Source organism: Bison bison, unplaced genomic scaffold (genome assembly GCF_000754665.1).
Source record: "Bison bison bison isolate TAMUID 2011002044 unplaced genomic scaffold, Bison_UMD1.0 scf7180017864487, whole genome shotgun sequence".
NCBI lineage: Eukaryota > Metazoa > Chordata > Mammalia > Artiodactyla > Bovidae > Bison > Bison bison.
This window is the reverse complement of record NW_011495047.1, coordinates 8,940,775-8,951,405: the sequence shown is the minus strand read 5'-3', so window position 1 is coordinate 8,951,405 and position 10,631 is coordinate 8,940,775. Positions and strand designations below refer to the sequence as shown.

Here is a 10,631-nt window from a genome sequence, read left to right as displayed (position 1 = left end):
CCAGGACGGCTACATTGATTTCATGGAGTACGTGGCGGCTCTGAGCCTGGTCCTCAAGGGGAAGGTGGAACAGAAGCTGCGTTGGTACTTCAAGCTCTACGACGTGGACGGCAACGGATGCATCGACCGCGACGAGCTGCTCACCATCATCCGGGTAACTCCAGGTGCCGAGGGCCGGGCAGGGGCGGGGCCGAGCTAAGAGCTGGGGTTGGGTCTTCAGCCTGCTGGGGTCGGTCCGCGGGCTCGGAAGGGGACGGGATTGAGACTTAGGGTCCCCGCTGCGGCTTGGGCCTTCACCAGCTGCGTGACCTGGGCCAGGTTCCCCTGGGCCTCAGTTTCCTCTTCTGCACCAAGAGCTGTAGAAGCGCATCCCCTGCTCCGTCTGAGGTCCCGGGCCACCTTGACCTCTACTCCCCTGGCTCCCCGACTGTCCCGTCGGGAGCTTGACTAGCTCTCTCTGCCCCATCCACCGCTGAGACGAGTTAGGACGGGTCCTCTCACTTCTTCCCTTCCAGGCCATCCGAGCAATTAACCCCTGCAGCGACTCGACCATGACCGCCGAGGAGTTCACCGATACAGTGTTCTCCAAGATTGACGTCAATGGGGATGGTGAGGCCGCGCTGGGGCTCCCCAGGGAAGGGGCACTGGGGCTGTCACCAGTCTCAGAAAGGGAGAGGGCAGGAGGGGAGAGGGAGGCACCAAGGGGCTGCTGCTGGCTACCTCCTCCGCCTGCCTCCGCCCTGGCCACAGAGCTGGCTTTTGGGGATGTCTGCACCAGACTTTGGTCTCTGGCTCCTTGGCCGGCTCTGTTCACAGCCACTTCCTCCAGCCTTGGTTCTGTCCCCCTTACAAGGTTGCAGCTCTGGGCCCCGGTCAGCAGACGTCAACGCCTCCTGCCCATGATGCCCTTTCTTTCCACCCCAGGGGAACTCTCCCTAGAGGAGTTCATGGAGGGCGTCCAGAAGGACCAGATGCTCTTGGACACGCTGACCCGAAGCCTGGACCTTACCCGCATTGTGCGCAGGCTCCAGAATGGAGAGCAGGATGAGGAGGGGGCTAGCGGCAGGGAAACGGAGGCCGACGGCTGAGCTCACTGCCTGCTCTTTCTGTACTGGGGAGGGTGTGTACGGTGGTGCCTGCTGTTTCACTGTTGTTTTAATACTAGATAGAGTCTACTGAACTCGAAGGCTCAGCTCACTTCTTAGGAGTCCATGGTGGCAGCACAGGGGCAGTGGTCCAGAGCGGGGGACCTTTCCGGAACTCTCTGTGTGATTCAGCTGATGGTGACTGCTCCTTGCTCTGGGCAGCCTTCAGCATCCGTCAGGCTCCTCCCTACTCCCTTCCTGCACCTCCCCCAGCTTTTACCAGCTCTTCCACTGAGCTCTGGTTCCACGCTCTTTTAGACACGGAAGCTCTCAGGCAGAGGTGGGCTTTCCCAGGACTCCAGTGGGACCCTGCAGATCTGGTGGCTGCAGCCTTCAGCTGGGTACTGTCACATGCCCGTCCTGCCCCCAGCATCCCGGAGCCTACTAGAGTGGTCTGTGTTGACTCATTCCTCCCTTCAACAAGCGTCGAACAGCTACTTATATTAATGCTAGATGTTACATGTGCAAAGAAGAGGACAGTTCGCATCCTCAAGAAACTCACAGCATCCTTATCAAACAATAGGCCAAGAGAAGTTATGATACTATAGACAGTCCTCCTTAATCCTTTGGGAATGTGTATTTATTCAGAAGTGATTGCATAACACCCTCATTTTTCCCCTGCTGGCCCCTTGGTGCCACGTGGTACCACACGGTACCCCATAGGATTGCGACTCATTGTTAATGGCAAGTGTGCCGACCATCCCTGATCTAAACTAAATCCCTCTTACCACAGTGAGACCTGACACCAGTTGGGAAGTGGAGCAGTCTCTTACAGGGGGCCCTCTCCCCATTCTTTGCACACTCCAGCTTTAGGAACACCTGACCAAGACCCTGGGGAGAGACACAGGCTGGAGTAGTTGTGATCACTTTTTTCAGAGATGCTCTTTCCTTCTGAACTTTGAGTCTTCACTTCAGCTGGGTGTGGGGGAGGTTCTGGAAGCAAATGAAAATCCAAGGGGGTGAAAGGGAACAAACAAGGGGAAAGTAGGGGGTGGAGCCCCAGCCTGCAGAGAGCCCCCTGGGATGGAAGGGAGGGGGCATTTCATTCACACCGGTCCTGTCCATCACGGGGACTGCTCTAGATTGGAAGTCAGCTGGGGCCGGAGCACAGACATGGAGGGAAAGTGGAGCTCAATGCCAGGGGCAAAAGGGAGTTGACATTTCTGCTTCTTCTCTTGGTGGCTGCCTTTGGGAAATGCTGGAGGTCAGAGCTGGGAGGGTATCTGGATAGAATTGGGACATTTCCCCAGCCTCATTCACATACCAGCTTCATGATTTGGGGCATATCTGTATCCCAGCTGGGTTACTATTCTTTTTTAATTGACTATTTTTTTAACCTTACATTTATTTCTACCGTTAACTTTATATGGATATCATGCCCATGAAATCACAGGATCTACAAATTAGTTTTATTCTTCATATTTCAACACAAAAACATATCTATTTACATGGGTTTCTTTTTTGAGTTCCTCAGTACCACCCCCTGCAACCAGAGTGACTGCCTTTTTTTTTTTTTTTCCTTTATTTTTTGGCTGCACTGCATGGCTTATAGAATCTTAGTTCCTGACCAGGGATTGAATCCAAGCCCTCAGCAGTGAAAGTGCAGAGTCCTAACTCATGGATTGCCAGAGTGACCGCCTTTTAATCTAGTTTCTGTATGGAGGCTGCACATAGAGTTTGTATAACAAAAAGAATCCCATATCTAAAAAAGTAATAATCTGAAAACTGCTTGTCGAGTCCAGCCTGCTCATGGTGCAGACAAAACATCTAGGTCAGGGGAAAGAAATGCCCGCTGCAGGTCACACAGGAGTTGCAGGCAGAGCCTGTCCTAGAACCCGGGTTGGCAGGCCCCAGTTCTCCCCAGAGATAGAAGAAAGGTTCCACCATCCCTTAAGGAGACATACTTGGCTTGTGGGCTTGTGATGGCGAATTGTGGAGGGTCCATTCTGGGGGTGGGGGTTGGAGAGCTGAGTGTAAGGGATGAGGGGTAGGGAGTGGAGGAGGAGGGTTGGAAGGGGCTGGCGGAGCAGCACCAGGGCAGAGCTGAAACAGCCCCTTTAAGTACAGTCTACCCCCTCCAAGGGCAGGAAGAACAGTCCTCGGGATCCTGGGGAGATGTAATTGTTATCCATCCCTTCTCCCCAGTTCCTACCATTTCTTCAGTCAACACCTGCCAGCCCCACCCTTCTACTAGTCAGTTTCACACTGTGTGGGCCTTTTCATTTCTAATTTCATCTATGGAACCCCTACCCCTAGATCTCCGTGCTTCCAACTAAGAACCATGTAGGAATCTGTGGGAACCCCACAGTCACCTAGCAAGGCGTAGCTTTCCCAGAAGCAGCTGAAGGGGGAGAGGAAGCCAAGTCCCTTCAGTACCCCATGAATCCTCCCAATGGAGCAGCCCTGTTGGCCATGTCAGACTAATGACCCCTGCCCTCCCCACTCAGCCCCACCCCCTGCAAGGGGATGCCAGGAAGTTCAAGCCAGGATAAGAGTGGGCATAAGCAGGTTGAACCAGGGACCCTCCCACTGCTCTGGAAACCTGGTGAGCCTGGAGTCTTGGAGAGCTCTCAGGGCCCCGGAGCCCTCAGAACATGGCACTTTTCCGCCTCTGCTGAGAGATCCAGCTACTGGGGTTCAGATCCATCTGCAGCATCTTCATCACCCACTTGTCACGACGGGCACCTTCAACGAACTCATTCAGGGACAGCTGACCTGTGCAACGGGTAGGAAAGACAGTCGTGCCAGGTCGGGGAATGGAAGAAATGGGGTGGGGATGTACACAGATGAGCCTGCGGTCTCAGGGCCTAAGTTTGGGCTTTCCTCCAGGAGTCTCCTAGAACCTCCAAGGGTTTCTTCAAGGGACTTGCTTTGCAAATGAATTCAAGTTTTACTCCTGCACATGGGACCCTTAAAATGTTTTTGAGGGCTCTTCTGGGTGTGTTCCAGCCAACTGCCTCTTTGCACAGCCTGGGGCTGGAGCGCTGAGCTACAGCAATGAGAGTCCAAGTGTGTGACCCCATTTACTCCTTTCAGTTATTCTTATTCCCATTTTCCAGGTGAGGAAACAGATCAGGCTGAGAGGGTACATGAAGCATCCTGGTCTGCCTGACTCCAAAGCGCCTCTTCTTCCACGGCACTTGCCTGGCAACTCCAGTAGGAGTTTTAATCCCTCTTACAAGCCTCACGGGGCTTCCCCGGTGACTCAGTGGTAAATAATCCACCTGCAATGCAGGAGACACAGGAGATGCTTGTTCGATCCTTGGGTCGTGAACATCCCCTGGACGAGGGCATGGGAAGTCACTCCAGTATTCTTCCCTGGAGAATCCCCATGGACAGAGGAGCCTGGTGGGCTACCGTCCATAGGGTTGCAAAGAGTCGGACACGACTGAAGCGACTTAGCATGCACGCACAAGCCTCACGTGCTAGTGACATTCTTGTTGTTATTTTATGATCTCTTCTCCACACCCATCTCACTGCCGGGAAGTGAGGGCCTAGTCTAAGGTGACGTGGAGAAAGTGGGGTGACCCAGGATGGGGAGCCCCCTGCGCCTGCCCCACCATCATCTCTGCTCCAGTTACCATCTCCATTTTCATCCACCAGAAGGAAGATCCTGTCCACGACCTCCTCGGGGGTGAGCAGCTTGCCCTGCTGCTCGGCCTCCACATCCACACTGCAGGCTTTCTTCAGCTTGTAGATGGACTGTGGGAGGGAAGCCAGTGACATCCCAGAGACCCTGCGTGCTCTGCCCCGACCCCACCCCCCGCCACGACCCATGTCCCTCGGCACCTTGTCCTCAGCACTGCCCCCCAGTCTGTACATCTGAGGATCACAGGACCCAGGTCCAAACTAAAAGTGACCTGTGCCAAGGCCATTTCCTTAGGGTTTCATGGCCTAATTCTCACCGAGGAGTTCCTGGCTTCACCCACTGCCCCATTCCCACACCGTTGGTGTTTCCACTGTGAGCGTCAGAGCTGACACCCAAAACCTCTAATGAAGGCACAGGGATGGCCTAACCTCCACTTTTCAGCAGAAGACATGGAGATTTCAGAATATTTGTGGGTCTGTGTGACGTGCATGTGTGTGAGACAGGATGATGGGAGACACAGGTGTTGGGCTGGAGGGAAAAGCACAAGTGTCTCTCTCGCCCTGTTTCCGGCAACAAGGCAACGTTTAGAAGTGAAAAGGGGCAGAAACAGACAGACATGAGGAGTATCCTCAGGCCTTGGCTGGGGCTCGCCTAGGACAGAGGTGTGCACGGGGGGTCCCCACGGCCTCTCTGCCCAGCACAGGACGTGGCACAAACGAGGCTCCACTACAGGCAGCCCGGCATCCCGGTGATGAACTTGGGCAAACCACACAACCTCCACGGGCCGATTTCCTTTTCTGTAAAATGGCCAACGTCTCCCTCCTCAGAGTGAAGTTCTGGAGAGTAAGAGGCTAATGAGGGTTTTGTGCAGAGTCTGAGCCAGAGCACTTTTTCCCCTTGCTCATTCTTGCTAGTAGTCAATCAGCTTTGTTGATCTTTCCAGAGAACCTACTTTTGCTTTCATTGACTTTCCTTGTGCATTTGTGTTCTGTTTTGTTAAATCTCTATTCTTTATTAATTCTTTTCTTTTGCTTTCTTTGGCCTTACTTTTCTTTTCTTTTTTTTTAATTTGTTGAGATGACTTCTTGGATCATTGATTTTCATTTCAGTTTCTCTTATTTTCTAGTATATACATTTTAAGGCTACAGATGTTCCTGTAAACTCAGCTTTAGGCTGCATTCCAAAGTTTTGTTATGTTAGTATCATTACTCAGTTCATGATATTTTGTGTGTGTGTGATACTATTTTTTTGATTCATGGAGTATTAGGAAGTAGCATGATTTTCAAACAGATGGGGATTTTCTCATTCTCCTTTTGTAACTGATCTCCAGCTTAATTTCATGGTAGTTGGAAAGCACACTCTGAATGATTCCAGTGCCCCTTCCCACCCCCAGGCCCAGGGGCCCCCCTTCAGCATCCAGCGTGCCCAGGTGCCTGCCCCGCCCCCACCCCTCAGCAGACACTGACCTCCACGATGTCCAGCAGCTCCTGGCGGTCGATGCAGCCATTGCGGTCCTTGTCGTAGATCTTGAAGGTCCACTTGAGCTTGTGCTCCAGGGTGCCCCTCAGCACAAGGTTCAGGGCTGCCACGTACTCCAGGAAGTCAATGGTGTTGTCCTGCATTGGGGGTGGGAGCTGTGAGGCTCCCTTCAGCCCCCCACCCCGTCTCCCGGGAGCACCGGTGGGAACTCTATTCCAGGCCACCGTCCCTGAAACTCAGGGCTTGGCCTCCCCCGTGCATGCATGTGCCTCTGCATCTGTGCTTGTGGTGTTCTCTGCCCTGGGATCCATTCTCAGTCTCCATGATCACCCAGTCCTGCCTGTCCTTCAAGGCTCAGCTCAACGGTCCCCTCCTCCAGGAAGCCTTCCTTCTCACACCACTTCAGCCACAGTGACCGCCCTCTCCCTCTTCTGACACTCCCAGCTGTTGTTGTTTTAGTAGCTAAAACAGTCAATCCTAAAGGAAATCAACCTTGAATATTCACTGGAAGGACTGATGCTGAAGCTGAAGCTCCAAGACTTTGGCCAAGTGATGTGAAGAGCCGATTCACTGGAAAAGACCCTGATGCCCAAAAGATTGAAGGCAAGAGGAGAAGGGGGTGACAGAGGATAAGATGGTTGGATGGCATCACTGACTCAGTGGACATGAGTTTGAGCAAACTCTGGGAGACAGTGAGGGATAGGGAATCCTGATGGGCTACAGTCCATGGGGTTGCAAAGAGTCGGACATGACTTAGTGACTGAACTACAACAATATGGACTGTGGCCCACCAGCCTCCTCTGTTCGTGGGGTTTCCCAGCAAGAATACTAGAGTGGGTTGTGATTTCCTTCTCCAGGGGATCTTTCTGGCCCAGGGATCCAACCTCCGTCTTCTGCATTGGCCGGCGGATTCTTTACCACTGACCACCAGGAAAGCCCAGCACCTACCATCTCTTCTACCCTTAACTGCTCTGTACGTGTGTCTCATTCTCTAGCAGCAGTCTATCCTCCAGGAGAAAGGAGAGCGGTTTACATTGCTTCTGTTTCTCCTCCACGCCTAGTATAATGCAACTTCTGCCCAGAGTCTCATAACTATTTACAAATTTATAAAGAAATGATTGACTTAAGTCTGAATATAAGACTAACAGTTTTGAAAGGAGATTAGAAAGCAGGACCTCACATATTTCAAGGTTGGGATCTCAGCTCTCCAAATCAAAAATGGGGATCATCAGCTCCCCCAGGAGCATCTGTCATTCCCATGACTTTGTAATCAGAATGGCATCAGTAGCCCAGAGCCCCTCTGTCCCACTGGGTCGGGCCAAGTGGGAGCCTCAAGCCCTGTTCAAGGGGTGCCTGGGTGGGCAAGGTGTGGACAACAGGAGAATACAGCCCCACATGAGGGAAAGAGCAAACGCTTAAGGAAAAACCAAGAAAATAAAACGCGCCTACCTCAACACCTCCAGAGTTTAAATCAACATCCTTTACATAATTCCTCTGGTCCTCCATACTCCTCACTGTGTAAATATTAACCTATAGTTTTAGTTACTGGATTTTTATTTTAAAATTTCCCATGCCTTCAAAATGATTTAAAATAATACCTTTTTCTTTTTTGAGGAGTACTGGGCAGTCCCTCTTGTTGAACATGGTTTTGATATTTTATATTACACAATGAACATCTTGTGCGTACGTATTTTTTCTTATGTCTTTGGTAATTCCTGTAGGGCAGATTCGTAGCAGTTGCTATTTGTTCTGTTTTTTTTCCCCCCACTAGTCTTTAATGCACTATTTTTGTAGGTATATAAGCTCTATGAATTTTTAAATTGATGTGCAGTTGATGTGCCATATAAATTCTAGGTATACAATATTGTTGTTTAATCGTTAAGTTGTCATACTCTTTTTCGACTCCATGGACTCCAGCCCACCAGGCTCCTCTGTCCATGGGATTTCCCAGGGAGAATACAGGAGAGGGTTGCCATTTCCTTCTCCCAGGGGATCTTCCCAACCCAGGAATGGAACCCAAGTCTCCTGCATTGATAGGCAGATTCTTTACCACTGAGTCACAAGGGAAGTTCCTAGATAGTGATTCATACTTTTTAAAGATTTACTCTATTTGGTGTTCTTATAAAATATTGGCTATATTCCCTGTGTTATACAATATATCCTTGTAGCTTATTTATGTAATAGTTTGTACCTCCTAATCTCCTACACCTGAATTGCCCCTACGTCCTTGTTCTACAAGATTGTATCACATGTGTAGACACATGTAGATACGTAGATACCAGTAACTCTCAATACAAAGAACCTCTCTTGTGTTACCTCTCAAAGGTCACATCTTTCTCCCAACCATAACACTTGGCAACCGCTGCTTTGTTCTCCATCAATAATATTTTCACTCTGAAAAGAGTATAAAAATAGAATCATATAGTGTGTAATTTTCTTTCACTCAGCACAGTGCCCTGTAGACTCATCTCAGTCACTATAAGCATCAGCAGTTCCTTTTTTTTAAATTGCTGAATGGTGCGCCATTGTAGGAATCGTCCCTGCTTTTTGTTCGCCCATTGAAGGTAATTTGGCTTATTTCTTGGGTTTTTTTCCCCCCAGCTTTATTGAGGTATAATCGCACAATAGCCTTTTAAAGAACACTGTGTAAGTTGAAGGCTTACAATGTGGTAATTGGTTGTCCTTTAAAAGACTATTTTCATTAGTAATTATTATTTGTCAGGCTTTCTAAACATAGATCTTCGGTTTCTTTTCATTGGCCATGCCCTGGGGCACATGGGATCAAACTTGCACCCCGTGCATTGGGAGCATGGATGGAGTCTTAACCACTGGATCACCAGGAAGTCCCTTAGGTTTCTTTTAAAAAAGAATTCAGTTAGAAAATTATGCAAACTGGACCATTTGTTTGACATACATCATCTCCCTCAGGTCTGTTATCCCCATTTCATGGATGAGGACACTGAGGTTTAATAAGTTGCCCAAGAAATTCCCACCCAGCAAGTGGCAGAGTCTTTCAAGCTACATGCCTTCTGCAGTTCATCAGGTTGGGAGAAATTTCTTACTCCACGCAAGGTCTATTACTGTTTAAAAAATGAGCCTGGTGGCTAGCACCAAGGGGAGTGAAACACACAAACAAACCCCAAATCACCAGCAAATTCCTACTCTTCAGCTCTCTAGATTTCCCCCTCATTCTTTGTCTAGAACTTTCTGTTCTCACAACATCCTGTCTCAACATGATACGGCTTCCACAATGACCCCTCACCTCACCTTACATGAGTCTCAGTGTGGAGCAGCCCTTTCCTGACAAGTGATCTCATGTGTGAGTTTACTTCAAACCCCAGGACTAGTTCTGGGAAGCTCCCAGCAGGGGCGATGCTCATCCACTGCGCACGCGCTCTCGTCAGCTTCAATTACCCACAGAGGCTGAAGATGACGGAAACGCCTGTCTCCTCAAGAGTTGGAGCAGAAGTGACAAGCGTGTGATCTGCTCTGTGGGATTACCTGCCTCGTTTCTCCCTGAATTGGCGGCATTTGTGAACCAGCCCTGACCTCCACCCAGCACTCGTTACATAAGGACCCTGAAGGACATTTGACCTTCATCCTTCCTTTTCCTCCACCCAAAGCATTACAGGCAAGCACCAGAGATGGTGTTACTACCTCCACTAGGAGGGAGCATAGCAGCAGAGACCAGGTGCCCTTACCTCCTTGCCACCACAACACTCTGTTTTCACCACCACAGATCTTGACGTGTGAGCTAAATCTAAGAGCTCTTTTGATTTTGTCTGCCCCAGAAATCTCAGATCAATTGCCTAGAAATGACACTTGCTGATTATAAAGGTTGTTCTGAGCTGGGAAGTGGAGTCGGGCAGGAGTTTGCAGATAAAGACTAAGTGGGAAAAGAAAAGGAAGAAGGCTTAGCTCCTGACAGAGGAACTGAAAACACCTGCTAGGAGAGCTCTTCCTTACAGCAGGAGGCCAACTAATAAATAGAGAAGGGACAGCGGAGATGGAAAATTATCAGTGGATGCCAAACCTAGGGGCTGATTATTTGATGAGCAATAGGAAGTTTACTTAGTCTCAAAGTATTAATACCTCCTTATAAGATGCTTATTAATTACAAAGAAGAAATAGTCACTTTACAGTGGTGAAATCTGGCAGACACCACATAGCTAAATGATCAAAGGGACAAACCAACATCACGTGCCTTCTGATGTCCCATGCTCAGAAGCACACAGCATCTCTTCCAGGGCATTAATTTCTGCCAGAAGTGTAACCTGCATCTCATTACAAGGCAACACAGGGTAAAACCAGATCATTGACTTGCGGTCTTCAAAAATGTCAGAGTCAAATAAGATAAAGAAAAGCTGAGACTAAAGGATCCAAAGGGCATCAGGTCCGGGGCAGGGGGTGGGGGTGGT

At 49.8% G+C, this 10,631-nt stretch overlaps 2 protein-coding genes across 2 annotated transcripts in view; one reads left to right on the top strand and one right to left on the bottom strand.

Moving 5' to 3' along the window:
* Nucleotides 1-1,178, top strand: part of GUCA1A (guanylate cyclase activator 1A (retina)) — a 6,919-nt gene extending 5,741 nt beyond the window's left edge. Inside the window, exons 2-4 of the mRNA XM_010863172.1 lie at nucleotides 5-154; nucleotides 516-609; nucleotides 925-1,178. Coding sequence (XP_010861474.1) covers nucleotides 5-154; nucleotides 516-609; nucleotides 925-1,088 — 408 coding nt within the window. The 3' untranslated portion in view covers nucleotides 1,089-1,178. The remainder of the gene's footprint in view (nucleotides 1-4; nucleotides 155-515; nucleotides 610-924) is intronic.
* A 2,121-nt stretch (nucleotides 1,179-3,299) lies between these two features.
* Nucleotides 3,300-10,631, bottom strand: part of GUCA1B (guanylate cyclase activator 1B (retina)) — a 10,898-nt gene continuing 3,566 nt past the window's right edge. Inside the window, exons 2-4 of the mRNA XM_010863171.1 lie at nucleotides 6,201-6,350; nucleotides 4,727-4,847; nucleotides 3,300-3,860 (exon numbers count right to left, since the gene is read on the bottom strand). Coding sequence (XP_010861473.1) covers nucleotides 3,733-3,860; nucleotides 4,727-4,847; nucleotides 6,201-6,350 — 399 coding nt within the window. The 3' untranslated portion in view covers nucleotides 3,300-3,732. The remainder of the gene's footprint in view (nucleotides 3,861-4,726; nucleotides 4,848-6,200; nucleotides 6,351-10,631) is intronic.